This window comes from Hyperoodon ampullatus (assembly GCF_949752795.1).
Source record: "Hyperoodon ampullatus genome assembly, chromosome: 14".
NCBI lineage: Eukaryota > Metazoa > Chordata > Mammalia > Artiodactyla > Ziphiidae > Hyperoodon > Hyperoodon ampullatus.
Genome location: NC_136927.1, coordinates 59,008,787 through 59,025,761, shown reverse-complemented (window position 1 = coordinate 59,025,761; position 16,975 = coordinate 59,008,787). Strand labels below are relative to the sequence as shown.

At 40.9% G+C, this 16,975-nt stretch overlaps 1 protein-coding gene across 1 annotated transcript in view; it reads left to right on the top strand.

Moving 5' to 3' along the window:
* Positions 1-3,054: 3,054 nt before the first annotated feature.
* ATRN (attractin) overlaps positions 3,055-16,975 on the top strand; it is a gene marked incomplete at both ends in the record, with an annotated part of 171,753 nt that continues 157,832 nt past the window's right edge. Inside the window, one exon of the mRNA XM_079718684.1 lies at positions 3,055-3,434. Within this exon, the coding sequence (XP_079574810.1) occupies positions 3,055-3,434 (380 nt within the window). The remainder of the gene's footprint in view (positions 3,435-16,975) is intronic.

The following is a 16,975-nucleotide window of genomic DNA, read 5'->3' as shown; positions in this document are numbered from 1 at the left end:
AAAACCGGCAGAGGCAACTTCAAACCATCTTAGTGGCAAATGTCCCTGGCCATGCAGTTAGTAAGAACTATGTTATTTAGAGTCTGGACTTAGAACAGTTCCAGATCAAAGGCTAAGAATTCTTTGCTGTTGGCATTAATGTTTCTGGGACCTGGCGGTGGCTGCTTTGATAAGGACTAGTGGAGAAACAGGTGGCATGGGATTTTAGGTAGAACAGCCACAGTACCTTGGTGATAAGGAATAAGGAGTCCAACAGAAGTGCTTCCAGAGCTGCAGTGAGCCCTTTCGTTAGAAGTGACTGGATATTATACCAGAACCCACTTAGTATTATATACAGATGACTAGCTATACTTGATATTTGTATACATAATTATACAGCCATTCTTGATCAATTCTTAATCAAGTTTACCTCACAAGACTTGTTCTTGGCAGAAGCAAGTTACACAGTATTCTGGTAATCTATTGCTGTGTAACAAATTTAGTGCCTTAAAAAGTATACTTATTTATTTTGCTCGTGTACCTGTAATTTGGGGTGGGTTCAGCAGAGATGATACCCCTCTGCTTCATGAATGTCTCGGGCCTCAACTTGGAAGACTTGAATGGCTGTGGGCTGGCTTCCTCATAGCATGGCAGTCTTAGAGTAGCTAGACTTCTTTTAAGGCAGCTGGATTTCCCCAGTGCAAGTGTTCCAAGACACTCAGGAGGAAGCTGCAAAACCTCCTATGACCTAGACTCAAAAGTCTCAACACATCACTTCCATCATAGTCTACTGGTTAAACAAACCATTAAAGACACCCCAGATTCAAGGAGTTGGGGGATTAGTCCCCACCTCTCCACATAAATAGTGTAAAAGAATTTGTAGCCATCTTTAATGCACCATACAGAAAGAGAAAGTGCAGTGGACTCTGACAACAACAGTAAAGGAGAAAGAAAATATCAATACTTCCCGTCACAAGAAAAGATTTTATTTTTTAAGGACAAGATAATTTGAGCATGTTTGAAGGGCTAAGAAAAAAGAACCAGAGAAGGGAGTAGATTAAAGAAGTAAGAAAAAGAATGTTTGCTGCAGCAAGGTTTGAGAGCTTTGGAGAGCAGCCATACTGCTGCTGTGTAGATGCGAGCCATTTCCTGTTAACCTCAAGTGTTGGTAAAGTCACATGAAACTTCACAGCCTGAGCTCAGTTTTGCTGTGGGGAGTGGTGGAATAGGCTGGTTCCACTTCTGGCCTGGAGGAGCAGTGCCTCCTGAGGCCAGGGCATGGCTCCATGCCAGTCTGTCCCATGGTAGGGCCATGTCTTCCATTTTCCTGTCTCATCCTGCACATCACCATGTAGGAAACTGTAGCAAAACATAACCTGCAAACCAGAATGCCAGTGCTAGGGCCTAGGCTGAACAACGGGTTTCACGTAGGAATAGGAGGGATGTGTGGGTGGAGAGCTGGCTGTTGTGCAGTTCAGCTTCACCAGGCTTAAGGGGATGCAGAATGAGGAAGGTCAGGACCTGGGTATGAGGTACATCATAGAATTTTAGAATTCTGTGCTCTGTGAAGAGAAGCTTCACAAGTACATGAGGGCCTTTCTTTGTTTCCCACGGACTGCAAGGTGCCCAAACTATGAGATAGCTGCCATGGGAATATTCATCCCACCACAAGGCTTATGTCAGACAATGTTCTGGTTATCTATTGGTGAGTAACAAACCTCTCTAAAACTTGGAGGCTTAAAACAGCAGCCAGTTTATAATTTCTCAGGATTTTGGATAAGGCATAGTAGGAAAGACTTCTCTCTGTTCTACATAATGCGGAACGGCCCAGATGGCTGGAACAATGGCTTCTTCCCTCAGTGACTTTGTCCCTCAGCTGGGATGGGTCCACCAGTTTCTTGTGTCTGGGATCTCAGTTCTTGGTGATAACTGGGTTCCTACTTTTCCTCCATGTGGTCTCTCTGCAGCAACGTGGAAGAGCAGCTGCAGCTCAGGACTATCAAGAGCTCAAAATCAAGATTGCTAGGTTGTTCTTAAAGGCTCAGAACTGGAACCGGCACAGCATCACTTGCCCCACATTCTTCTTCAGTTAAGTCGAGTCACAGGTCCGTCCAGATTCCAGGGTCGGGGACCACACAAGGTTGTGCTGCCAGGAGGCATGTTTCACTGGGGGGCACCAAAGTAACAAACTAACTGACAAGAAGGGCTCCAGGGGCAGAATTGTGTGTGAGGGGGGGAGAAGGGGGATGCTCCAGTTCCTAATTTTATGCTGCCCTTTCTTCAGAGATGATTGGAGGGCAAATAGCGGGGAGCAAGGTAACCTCAAACTGCCTGTACAGAATTAAAGGTGTGTGGTCTGGTCTGCTACTTAATAAGCCTGCATCAAGGGAGGCCGCACTGTGTGTCTTCAGTTCTAGGCATTTATTGAGCATAGCCAATGCGCTAGGTTCTTAACATAGGTGTTACTTCGTTAACCTATACTACAGAGGACAAAGCAGAAGCTCAAAGGCAGCACTGCTACAGTACCGCACTTAGCGTCACACCACGACGCTGACTCCTAGGCCCTTTCTGCCCCGCAGCGAGAGTTGGGGTAGAGCGATGACCGGAGCCGGGGTCTTCGGGACCGCAGCGCTCAACTCTGCCGGCTTGGTTAGCAGAGGGACCGGATCCGAGGCAGCCAACGGGAATAGGGTGCTTCAGGACCGCTACGCAGGGGCCGCCTCGCCGGGCGAAGGGATAAAACTAGAGCACTAGGGCGCTTCGTTATAGAGGTCGGAAAGGCCTCGCTTAAACCAAGGATCCGCGTTAGACGTCTGCCTCCAGGGCCGCGCGGGCCCCGCCCACGCACGCATGCGCCGACCCCGCCTCCCGCGCAGCTCCGACCCCGCCCTCAGGATTGACCGCCCGAGCCACCGTCCAGACAGCCCCGCCCCGCACGGCCAGGGGAAGGAGAGCCGGTCGTGCCCTGTGGTGTGCGCGCGCGCGTGCGCGCGTGTGTGTGTGTTTGTGTGTGTGTGTATGTGTGTGTGTGTGTATGTATATGTGTTCGTGGGGCACCGTCTCAGCCCCGGGAAGATGGTGGCGGCGGCGGCGGCGACTGAGGCGAGGCTGAGGAGGACGGTGGCGACGCCAGCGCCCGGGAGCAGGAACAGCAGGCGGTGCCGGGACTGGGACGCGACCAGGGCTGGGAGGCCAGGGCTGGGGACCCGGCTGCGCCTCCCACGGCGGCGGCGGCGGCTGCTGCTGTTGCTGCTGCTCCCGCCGCTGCTGCTGCTTCCCTGGCCGGCTGAGGCCGCGGCGGCAGCGACGGCGGTGTCGGGCTCAGCCGCAGCCGAGGCCAAGGAATGCGACCGGCCCTGTGTCAACGGCGGCCGCTGCAATCCTGGCACTGGCCAGTGCGTCTGCCCCGCCGGCTGGGTGGGCGAGCAATGCCAGCACTGCGGGGGCCGCTTCAGGTGAGTGGGGGGGGTGGTGTCGGAGGGTAGGGCTCAGCCAGAGGCCGAGGCTTATGGGCCGCTCGAAACGGCCCCAGGCCGGAGGCGGCTGCCCGACAGAAAGTGGGGGGGATAGGGCCGCCCCATGGTGTTTGAGGACCATTTGCTACCTGGGAGATCATCGTCTCTGGCCTGGGGTATTCCTGTAAGATAAGTTGAAAAGGTTCGAGGCAAGGGTGGGGGCACCCCAAAGGGGTTTGGGCGCGGCGGACTACATGGGACGAAAGCTTAGGATCCCGAAGAGTTTCTAAGCCAGTCTCTGAAACTGGGCCTCTTTCGGAAAAACGAGGTATAAAAGAAAAGGTGAGAGAGTCAGTCTTCCTTAAACACTTCTTTGGAACATCCCCTCGTTCTCTAGAGCCTGATGAGTTCCTGGACTGATTGGAGATGTGGGGTACTCCGAAGAAACAGGGCCCTGGGAGAGATTCGTTGTCTGGAGATAGAAGGGAAAAGGGTAGGATTGTGAGATATTAGAGATAGAAGAACCAGCGGTTATTGGCTAAAGGAAAGTGAAGAAACTAGCCTTTGGAAGCTCACTGGGGGAGGCGGATTGGAGCAAGGTCTGTCATGGAGAGGGCATCGAAGGAGGTTCCTGTTTGCCCTGGTTTCTGGAGAATATGGAGTTCTGAGTTGGCCTGGTTCAGGGCAGTACCTCTTGGAGAGATCATTCATTAATTAATTAGTAGTTAACTATTATTTGCTTTAGTTGTGCAAGGATTTCTGGATAACACAAACAAATAGATTAGCCAGACTTTGGCCTAGTCCACAAGGAGTTTGGAATATAGCTAGAGAAAGATTTGTACATAGATAACCATAATCATAAGGGGTACAGAGTTATTCATGCTTTTGGCAGATATTTACTGAACTTTTTTGATGTCAGATATGGAAGAGTGGGGAAATATGAAGAACAAGACGGACAGGGTCCCTGCTCTCATAGATCTTACATTCTAGTGGGGAGAACGACAAGAAGTAAATAAGTGAAAGAAAAGAACAAATAATTTTAGGTAATGGTAAGTGCTGTCAAGAAGGTAAGTCAGGATGGCCTGATAGACAATTATAACCAGTTGGTAACTTTAGGAAAAGGCACTCATTTGAAGTGACATTTGATCTGAGACCTGAATGAGGCAAGGGAGAACCTGTGGGAATTCAGGGGCAGAGAGGGTGTGACTAGCTGAGGGAATACAAGGGATATTTTGAGGAGGAGGTGACGTTGGATTTGAGCACTTGAGGATAGTAGGATTTGGAAGTGTGGCACTGGGGAAAAAATTTCAGATGGAACAAAGGATGCAAACAAAATTGTGGAGACCAGAAAGTAAAGTATTGCTAGTGCCAGGGTATATAGAAGAGAATTGTGAGAGAGAAGTTTGGAACCGTAGAATTATAGACTCACTGCTGCTGTTGCTGTCAGATCTTCAAGGGAACACGGAGAACGTTGAAGAGCTGAGCTCTTTGTCGTTATGGAGAAAGCAAGTTATTTCAAGACTAGTGTACTGTAGGGCCAGCCTTGTACCTTTACTTAGGGTTCTGGGTAATGTGGTTCTGGTTTATGAACTACATTAATCTACACAAACTTGTTGAGGGCTACTCTGGGTTAGGTTATGAGATTATAGTGGTTAACGAGACAGACACAGCCCTGCTCTTACGGAGCTTACATTCTGGCTTGGGAACGGTAATCAATTTCTTATGATTTTTCTTAAAGCTATGGAAGTGAAGAGGAGGGGGCAAACAGAGGACTTGATTTAGTTTGGAAAGGTAAGGTTAGTGTCTGAATAAGTGGCTTTTGAGTTGAGATCTGAAGTGTGAAATGCCACCACCTACATGGGAGGTGGGGTGCTGAGGGGCCAGTATGTACAGAGGCTTGGAGATGAGAGGGAACATGGCAGGATGGATAGAAAGCCAGGTGGCTGGAGCAGAGAGAGCAAAGGGGAGCATGGCAAGACTGGCGAGATAGGCAGGAGCCAGGCCTTGTGGAGCCCTGTTGGTTGGGTTGAGAATTTTGACCTTTAGCCTGTGAGCAGTAGAATAGCATAGTTCATCACGTTTTCATGACGTTACAGGCTTTTAGATTGGCGCCAGAGCAGGAATGGCCTTTGAAGATGGGGCCAGAGCATTTTGAATTTGAGGAACTTCCACAATCAAGTGAATGGATGGTTGGGTCAGAGGAGAGTTCTTCAAGTTCTGAAAATCTGGGATGCTTTAGTAGACCATGGGGGTCCACAGGGTGGGGAGGGATATATATAGCTAGATCAGTCTGTCTGTAATGTTCAGAGAAGGTGGACTCACTTTAAGCATGAGAGATGGTGGGCAACTAGATTGGAACTGTTGACCTGGGTCAGGACAGCAGTAATGAGAACTTGAGATAAGCTGTGGGAATGGAGGCAGGGTTAGGTGCTCGGTGGTATTGTAGAGGTGAATGACAGGTCTTTCTTTGAAACTGGCTTGCTCTTGGGAAGGGAGAGGGGGATGGTGAAGGAAAGAAAACTAGATCCTATCTTAGGTGATTGAGAGGACGGTGTTACCATGAACAGACACAGGGACACAGGAGGAGCAGATTTGAGATGTTTAATTTTGCACATACTGAGATTGGAGTGTTTACAGGGTTTCTACCTTGTGGGACAGGTGTAAGCATTGGAGTCATCTACATATAGAGAAAGCAGGTCCAAGTGTCCACGTGGACAGTCCAGAGGATTGGAGAAAAGCTACTTGTTAGGGGGAACAGCCAGTCCTGACACTGGTTGTCTCAAATGGCATCATCCATGAGTGAAGGGGCTCCCCTGGTTGTTGTGGACACTCCACTTGAGCCAGTTCCAGCTGGTGTCAGTGCTCTTTCCTGGGCAAAGAGTTATGACCTTTATTCTGATAATTTCATTATATTTTGTGGGCTTCTGGAATTTGCATTTTAAAAAAAGGAAAGTAAGGGACTTCCCTGGTGGTCCAGTGGTAAAGAATCCACCTTCCAATGCAGGGGACGCAGGTTTGATCCCTGGTCAGGGAACTAAGATTCCCCCATGCCGCGGGCAACTAAGCCCACACCACAACTACTGAGCTCGCACACCTCAACCAGAGAGCCCACATGCCGCAAACTACAGAGCCCACGTGCTCCGGAGCCTGCACGCCACAACTAGAGAGAGAAAACCCACACACCACAACTAGAGAGAGAAAACCCACACACCACAACTAGAGTGAAGCCCGTGTGCCCAACAAAAGATCCCACATGCCTCAACGAAGATCCTGCATGCTGCAACTAAGACCTGATGCAACCAAAGATAAATAAATAAATAATAAATCTTAAAAAAACCAGAAGAAAAAAAAAAAAAAAAAAAAAAAACCAGAAGCAATATTTAAAAAAAGTGAAAGTAAGAGGAACTTACATTTCTAGGCTTTAAAAAAAAACCTTTCATTAAATTTTTAGTTGTAGGATTTTTTAGGGAAAGAGTGAAATGTTGGTTTTCATTATGTGTTGGTATGTGTCTTGATTTAACTTACAAACCTCTTTATTATTAAACTTCGAGACATTAGAATGAATACCTGCTGGTTTGGGTCAGCATTAGGTTGGTGTGATTTTTAAGCCTTTTAGTTCCATAAATCCTGTGTTACAATTGCTGTTATAAGGTCCTTTTCATTAATTGAAAGGAACGTAGGATAATAAGAGAGTTAGATTTCACTAAAGTTATCATACTGAGTCCATACGACATGCCATGGACCCGGTCAGGCATTTTCATGTATATTGTGCCATTTAATCTTCAGGACAACTCTGAGGGTATTGTTTACAATTTGGATTATTGTGTGGTTATAGTTAGAAAATCACTTAATTTTTTTCCCAAATGTAAGATACTATAGAAATGATTAATTACAGAGGATAAAGTTAATGGTGTCAGTTTAATAAAAATAACTATGAAATCTTTGGTGGATGATTTCTAAAGCAGTGCCACTTCCATTCATTTTTATGTGATTCAGTAATCATGTTTTTCTACTTGTGATATCACCATCGCAATTTTTCTTTGGAGGATAAATATATCCCATTAAGTTAGAAAATAAAGATGTTAAGCTCATTTATGAAATTAATATGCATTTAATTCTTTTAAGTTCCTGTATACAACTTCTGGGAGGTTAGAATACAATAACCTGCTGAATTAGAGCCTTGTAGTTGCCCATGATATTAATACTGTCTATAGAAGCAAAAGAAAGGCATTTATTGAGCATCTGTTTTGTGCCCAGCACATTGCAGTAATAGTAGCAGTAATAGTTGCAGTAGTAGCTGCTTCCATTTTTCTAGCATTTCTCCATTTTTTCCAGGTGTTGTGTCAAGGGCCTTTTAGAAATTATTCTTTTTAATCCTTAGAGTGAAGTTATTCCCATTTCACAGTTGGGTAAGCCAAAGCTTGGAGATACAGAGTAACTTGCCCAAGGTTACACAGCTTGTGAAAAATTGAGATTTGAACTCAGGCCTTATCTAATTCCCAAACATATGCTTTCCATTGTACCATTTGGCCTCTCATTTTTTCTGAGTCTAGTCATCCTTTATGGACATTATTTGGAAGGGCTGACATAATCCCAATACTCTGAGAAACAAAGGAGGGAAAATAGGTTTGTTACAATAGGAAAGCTAGCATAAAAAAAAAATCTTATTTTACTTGAATCTGTCTGGCTACTGGCCTGAGGATATAAATATATGCTTTTCTAACTAATGAAGTGAAAATTCTGGAAAATAAAATTTGATAAAAGAAGGTAAAATAAATACTTACTTTGCTTACAGTAATTACTAAGAAGTATTAACCTGAAGCCCTAAATTTATGTTCATGAATCAAATTTAGACTTGTCTGTTTTTCCCAGTAGAATATAAGCTCCATGAGGCAGGAATTTTTATCTGTTTTGCTCACTGTTATATTCCCAGAGCCTAGAGCAGTGGCTGAGACATAGTGCTCAATAACTATTGTTGAATGAAGGAATGAAGTTCTGCTATATATTCTTTATGACTTAAAAAAAAGTCATCTGTACCTATATGACTGCCGTGTTTGTCTTTTGCCCTTTTATTTCTCCTGAATTTCATTGTCTTGTCTTCCACTGTTTGCTGGGCATCTTTATTGGGATGTTGTGCTGTCCACCTCATACTAAGCCACATCGAAGACCAAACTTCTTATCCTCATTGAAAAAAATAGTGTTTTCCTTTGTACTTCCTTATTTCAGTAGCAAATTCTACTTTAGATAACCAAAGGTCAAAACTTAGGAGTAATCTTTTGCACTTTCTGTTTATTCTCCCTTCTCTAAAGTCTTAGAAATGTGTTCCTTTCCATTCTTCCTGCTGCCATCCTAGTGCACCTGGCCCTTCACCTTATTGCTGACCTGCCTCTGTTGCACCCTGACTGGTTTCTTGCACCTCCAGAATACATTCTACCCTGTGTCATATAATCCCCTGAGAACATGTATCACTGTCTTGCTCAGAAACCTTCCTAACATACAGAGGGACCTAGGGCCAGATCATTAAACTCCATACCAAGGAGTTTGGGCCTTATCCTCTTGTTTTGTTTTTGTATTTTATTTTGTTTTATTTTATTTTTTAATTTATTTTGGCCATACTGCATGGCTTGCAGGATCTTAATTCCCTGACCAGGGATCGAACCCGTGCCCTGAAAGCACAGAGTCCTAACCACTGGACCACCAGGGAATTCCCTGTTTTTGTTTTTTGATTGAAATACAATTTATGTACAATATTATGTTAGTTTCAGGTGTACTACATAGTGATCTGACATTTGCATACATTATGAAATGATCACCATGATAAGTTTAGTAACTATCTGTTCCCATACAAAGTTACTGTAGTATTATTGACCATATTCCTTATGCTGTGTATTACATCCCTGTGGCTTATTTATTTTATAATTGGCTGTTTGTAACTCTTAATCCCCTTCACCTATTTTACCCCTACCTGGGCCTTATCCTCTTGGAATTGATAACATGGTCTAAATTACTGACTTTAATACCGTATCTCCCAATGTTCCAATCATGTTGGGCACATGATCCAAACCCTAAGTTACCACAGGCAGTAGTTTTAACTGGTTTTTTTGATACCGCATAACTGGGATTGCCAATTTCCAGCTCAGAATCAGGCTGTTCTCACTGCCCTGTACTTTAGCTCTTTTTATCTAGTTTCACATTCAGAGGCTCATTAATTGTCACTCTATTTGTAAATTGTATTGGATACAATTTCTATCAAAGTTCTTTTATTGACAGATGCCCAACTCAGACAAGCTTAAGAGAAAAAGATGGGAGAGATTTATTGATTTATGTGACAGAAAAGTCCAGGGGATATTGTTGGCTTCATATGTGGGTAGATCCAGGTGACCAGTTGGTCTCTCTCCTTCTTTCTTTACTGGCCTCACTTTCAGGCAGGCTATCTTCATGTGACGTCTCCAGGAGCTACATCAAACTGGAAAAGAGTAACTTTTCCTTAGGAGCGTGTAACAGATAAGGAAGGGTGAGAGTCTCGCTGGTTGGTCCCTTGTCCTTTACTGAAGCAGTCACTGTGGCTAGTGTCCTGGGAATGTTCTGACTGATCAGACTTGAGTTGAGTACCTCTCTGGAGCTGGGGGATGAGGGTCCAACTCCATAGATGGCAGGACTGAGAAAGGGGAAGGAAAACGGAAAACACACTTATTGTCACCAGAAAGTGGGGCCAGTACCGGGCAAGTGAAGACAGTGACATCCCTGCGTATTCTTAGAACCTGCTGTTTGGTGAATACTCAGTAAGTGTTGATGATGAAAATTGGGATTGGTCTGGAAAATATTGTATCATGTAATGAGATGCTGGTCCCCCAGTTTATCAGAAATTCACTCCATGAGGGACCCACTATGTGGAATGTTGAGGTTACTGCAGTGAAGACTGTTCTGTGTTGAGATTAAATGTATTGATAATAGAGCCAAGTCATTGAATGGCAGTTATTCATCCCTTGATTTTGTGACAGGGAAAAAAGAGAGGATTATGGGAAGAATCAACAAAATATGTGCTTATGTTGTGTGAATTTATGTTATTTTGGGTGGAAACTTTATATAAAATACTTACATAACAGACCTTTCAAGCTTTTGGCTGATTCCTGGAAGGGTTTACTTAGATGAAAAGGTAAAAATACGTTTATTGAGTAAAAAGAAAAATTTAGCATGAATGTCTTAATATAATTGCCTAATATGTTTGAAAGCAGTTATCTGACATTTAAACTTTACCTCTGTGAAAGGTTCCCAAGATAGGCAAATGCATTTTATTTACTACAATATAGAAGACAGATAAATATATAGGAAAAAAACAGAGTATGTTTATGATCAAAACAGTTTTTACTAATTGTGATTAACTTATTTAATAAATTTGTAGGTTATCTTTATCTTGAGAATTAAATATAGAAGTAGGTACCTGTTAGCGTGGTTGAACAGAAATCATATTGGTTTTTCTCTTTAAATACAATCTTGTTTCTAAAACTGAAATAAAACTGTCGTTGTACTTTCTCTAATGATTGTATCTAGAAATTCATCAGCCACTAACTTATTATGAAACTTGTTTCTCATTTATACTCTTTACTATTTTCTGTGATTTCCCAAATGCATTGTGGCAAAAGTGACTCATTTATATATTATATACTAATCTAATCCTTCGTCTTGTTACTTTCTTCCTTCCATTTTTCCTTTTCTCCCTATACTTTCAAACTGGCCCTTTATTGTTAGCCTGACTTTTTCTAATTTTTCCTCCTTAGGGTGAATTTCTTTTATTTACCTTGCTTTTTTCTTTCTCCTCATTTTATTGATGTCATATCCCTTTAACTGCTTTTCTTTTAACACGTGAGACCCTGGTTCGATTTCATCCTTTCAGTTTTTAATTCTTTAAGTTTTCTGTTTTTTCAAGTACATTTTGAGTGAACCTTAATTCAGGCTATTTATTTACGTGTTTACTTATCTAGAATTCTCTTTCACTTATAGAAGTTAATTTTAGTTATGGCTGAGTTGCCTCTATTTTTTTAGAATTTGACATTAACGGTGTACAGTTATTAGGTTGAATGAATTTTCCAATTAATTCCTCTTGGTACTTTTTGCATTCTAATTAAGAATTTTCTAATTTGTTTATTAGTAAGCCTATAAGCATTAGAGGCTGAAATTGTGTCAGGTGCTGTTAAAGGACACAAAAGTAACCTCTTGACCAGTGTTTCCTATATTTTTTGATTCACAAATCCTTTCACAAAAATGTATAATCTTAAAAAAAATGTATAATTTTGTGGACTATCTTAGTTACACATTAAAAAATGTATCCTATTTTTGATAAGGTGATTTTAAATAGTAAAAAGTAATTTCCTATTAAACATTATAACATACATTTTGAATACAATTTGTAATGATATTCACAATATAAAAAGAAAAATTTCTTTTCCCTCTAACATGTGGGCACATGTTGTTTAATGTATTTTAAATTAATTGAGTAAGGAGAAGCATTATTTATACACAAATAAAAAGTGACATTTAGTTTGGGGATCGGATATATATTAAAATAGAGATTGTTTTGGCTCTGCTTTATACTATAGAAATAGACAACTTTCCTGTCCTCATGTTTGTTATTCATGCATTTGTGCTTTAAAAATTATTTCTTAGAATTCTTTTGTGTTTTGTTTCTAAATGATAAAATGATAGTGGTTTTCAGCTGTTTGTAAGCATTCCTTTGCAAATAGCATACTTCCTGTGTGGATGGTTTTTCAAAATTGAATGAAAAGGCCAAATTGGCTGTAATTGTCACTTAATTTTCCCCTTTCACATTGGTTTTTGAAATACTGGAGACATCTTGCAAAGTTATACAGGGATTTTAATCAGAAGGTTTAGCAAGATGATCTTGAGGCAAATTGCAGAATTAGATTAATTTCATGCCCTTCCCTAACATGTATTTAAATATCATGTCTTATGCGTCTCTTTTAATAGATGCCATTACTGTCTTTTAATTGGAGCATCATTTGGACTGTTGGTTGAGAAACACTGACCAACCCTGACCAAGTAACTGGTTGCTTTGGTGCATGTATTTGGTGCTGGTTCAGTCTCTGAGCTAACTTTAACTTCCTTTTAACATGAAATATTTTAAGCTTGTGGAAGAGATACAAAGAATAATAAAATGAACATCTGTGTACTTGCAACCTAGCTCTTCTGAATTCCTTCATATTAATATTACTACATGATAATATAAGTTGTGTAATATAAAATATTACAGATATCACCAAGGTTCCTATATTACTCCTTCCTAATTCTGTTTACCTTAACTCTCCCCAGAGGTAACTAGTGTGGTGAAGTTGATGTTTATTATTTCTCTTGCATGTTTCTATTTTACTACAGATACACACACACACACACACACACACACAATGTCTTGTTTCCAAAAACAAGATCATGTTTTCAAACTTTATAAAAAGTAATCTTTCTGTAATATGTTTTTTTCCCCACTCCTAAACCTGTTTTTTTATGCTTTTGAGATGCTTGTGTTGATAAATGTAGTGCTAGTTGATTTCATAGCTATATTCATTACAGAATTCCAATTTATTTACCTATTTTTCTGCTGCTTGGCATTTAGATTTTTCCAGCTTGTGCTGTTATGAACAGTGCTACAATTAACATTTTTACATATCTCTTTGTGTACCTGTGTATGATTTTTCTCTAGGGCTTTGATCTTCAAACTTTTGAAGTACCTCCAAAATATTTAAAAATTCTATTTACTTCCTTGAATACTTTTAGGTTGACATGCAGTTGACATACACCATTTAAAAAAAATGTCTTTATGTAGTTGCAAAGAATGTCATTTCTGGTGTATTATAAATAGAGTTACTGAAAAAACCCATTATATTACTTTACAAAATTTATTGGGTACCTGCAAATTTTATAGCAGTTTGTTAACCATTCTCACTCTTTTTTTTTAAAACATCTTTATTGGAGTAAATTGCTTTACAATGGTGTGTTAGTTTCTGCTTTATAACAAAGTGAATCAGTTATACATACACATATGTTCCCATATCTCTTCCCTCTTCCATCTCCCTCATTCTCACTCTTTTTAAAAATACGTATTTAGGGTCTTCTTTGACAGTCAATTTTTGCAGTGTCCCCTTTTTTTTTTGCCTAAATTCTTATTTTCATTCTAATTCCTCTGTACAATTTCCCCCCCCCCGGGTTATGAATTCTGTCCACTGATCTAGATGTCAGATAACATAAAACTCACCATTTTAAAGTGTACAGTTACGTGATTTTTAGTGTATTCATGAAGTTGTGCAACCATCATCACTATCTAATTCCAGAATATTTTCATTATGCCAAACAGAAACCCTGTACCTGTTTGCAGTCACTCCCCATTCCTCCTTCCTCCCAGTGCCTGACAACCACAATCTACTTTCTGCTTATGGATTTTCTATCCTAGGCATTTGTGGTCATTTGTGACTGACTTCTTTTACTCAGTGTAATGTTTTCAAGATTCATCCATGTTGTATCATATATCAGTACTTCATTCCTTTTTATGGCTGAATAATATTCCATAGTATACATATACCACATCTTATTTATCCATCCATTAGTTGATGGACATTTGGGTTGCTTCCACCCTTTGCCTATTATGAATAATGCTGCTGTGAACATTCATGTACAAATTTTTGAGTGGACATATGGGTATATCTCTTGGGTGTTTGCCTAGGAGTGGAATTGATGGGTCCACAGTAACTCAGTGTTTACTTTTTGAGGAAGTGCCAAACTTTTTCACAGCAAATGTACCAGTTTACATTCCTACCAGCAGTGTATGAGAGTTGTATTTTCTCCATGTTCTCATCAATACTTATTTTCTGAGGTTTTATGTATTCATTCATTCATTTATTTTTTAAAAAAATATTTATTTGGTTGCATTGGTCTTAGCTGCGGCACGCAGGATCTTTCTTGCGGCATGTGGAATCTTTCATTGCAGAGCGAGGGCTCTTCATTGCAGTGCACGGGCGTCTCTCTAGTTGTGGTGTGGAGACTTCTCTCTGGTTGTGGTGCGCAGGCTCGGTAGTTGCGTCACGTGGGCTCTCTAGTTGTGCGCGCGTGCTTTGTTGCCCAACGGCATGTGGGATCTTAGTTCCCCAACCAGGGATCAAACGTGTGTCCCCTGCATTGGAAGGTAGATTCTTAACCACTGGACTACCAGAGAAGTCCCATACATTTATTGTTATAAAATTATTTATATAAATAAATGAATGAATGGCCATCCTAGTAAGTACAAACTGGTATCTCATTATGGCTTTGATTTGTATTTCCCTAATGACTATTGGTTTTTAGTATCTTTTCATGTGCCTGTGTGGCCATTTGTATATCTCCTTTGGAAAAATGTCTACTCCAGTCGTTTGACCATTTTAAAAATTATTTGTCTTTTTATTGTTGAGTTGTAAGAGTTCTTTTTATGTTCTGGATATTAGACCCTTGTCAGATATATGATTTGCAAATAATTTCCTCTCATTTTGTTGGTTGTTTTTCACAAGAACAACCTTGATAATGCTTTTTACATACAAAAGTTTAAAATTTTGATGAAGTCTAATTTTTCTTTTTTTTTTTTTTTGTTCATTTGCTTGTGCTTTAAGTGTCTTTCTTATCTAGGAAACCATTTCCTAATCCAAGGTCATGAAGATTTACACCTGTGTTTTCTTTTTAAGAGTTTTATAGGGTTAGCTTTTACATTTTGGTCTTTGATCCATTTTGAATTAATTTTTGTACATGCTGTGAGGTAGTGGTTCCACTTCATTCTTTTGCATGTGGATATCCAGTTGTTCCAGCACCATTTATTGAAGAGACTATTTTTCCCCCATTGAATGGTCCTGGTACCCATGTCAAAAATCAGTTAACTCTAGATGAATGGGTTTATTTCTAGACTCTCAGTTATGTTCCATTGAACTATATGTTTGTTGTTATGTCAGTACCAGACCATCCTGATTAGTTTGTAATAAGTAGTTTTGTAATAAGTTTCAAAATCCTCATATATAGTTTTAAAAAAGTTTTATTTTGAGATAATCATTGATCCATATACAGTTCTAAGAAATGATAGATTTCTTATATCTGTCACCCGTTTCTCTTAATAGTAACATCTTGCATAACCATAGTACAAGAGCACAACCAGAATATTGGCATTGATACAGTCCATCAACCTTATTCAGATTTCACCAGTTTTACGTGCACTAATTTGTGTGTGTATGTGTATTTCCCCCATAGAAGTTTATTCTAATATAGTTCTATGCTTGAAGATGGTTTGAATATCCTATCTTTTCTGTAATAAGGATTTGTAAATAAATGATTTTTTTTTCAGATTTCTATGCCCATGAGACCTTACATGCTGAAGATTTTCTTCTGAATTAACTAATTATTACAGTTATTTGTAGTGTACAGCTGAGCAAACGACACAAATCTAATACACATTTTTTGAAAAAACTTTTAAACATTTTTTATTAGAAAAGCATCTCTTGTTGAGATGGATAGTACTTTTAAAAATCTGTGATGAGGGACTTCCCTGGTGGCGCAGTGGTTGAGAATCTGCCTGCCAATGCAGGGACACAGGTTCGAGCCCTGGTCTACAAGGATCCTACATGCTGCAGAGCAACTAAGCCCGTGCACCACAACTACTGAGCCTGCGCGCCTAGAGCCTGTGCTCCACAAGAAGAGAAGCCACCACAATGAGAGGCCCCCACACTGCAACAAGGAGTAGCCCCTGCTCGCCGCAACTGGAGAAAGCCCTCACGCAGCAATGAAGACCCAACGCAGCCAAAAAAAAAAAAAAAAAAAATCTGTGATGAAATAATTTACTGTTAGAATGAGACACAGTTTAGTGTAAATATTAATCCCTTTTCCCCCTTTGGTAAATGTAAAACTAATAAACCTTGTTAACATAAATAAGTTTTTTTATTATTATTATTTTATTATTATTATTTTTTTTGGCGGTACGCGGGCCTCTCACTGTTGTGGCCTCTCCCGTTGCGGAGCACAGGCTCTGGACGCGCAGGCTCAGCGGCCGTGGCTCACAGGCCCAGCCGCTCCGCGGCATGTGGGATCTTCCCGGACCGGGGCATGAAGCCGTGTCCCCTGCACCGGCAGGCGGACTCTCAACCACTGCGCCACCAGGGAAGCCCAAGTTTTTTTATTATTTAAAAAAAATATTTATTTATTTATTTTTTGGCTGCATTGGGTCTTAGTTGCAGCACGCGGGATCTTTCATTAGTTGTGGCGCGCAGGCTTAGTTTCCCTGTGGCATGTGGGATCTTAGTTCCCTGACCAGGTATCGAACCTGTGTCCCCTGCATTGCAAGAAGGATTCTTAACCACTGGACCACGAGGGAAGTCCCAAATAAGTATCTTTAAATGGAAGAAACTTTGTTGTGGCAGGGTCTCTCAAGTATTTGAACTCCTTTTAAATTATATGCCAAAAGTCAAATGATAGTCTTTCATCGAAAATTCGTTTTAAGTATGTACCAGGCAACAGCTGAGTTATAT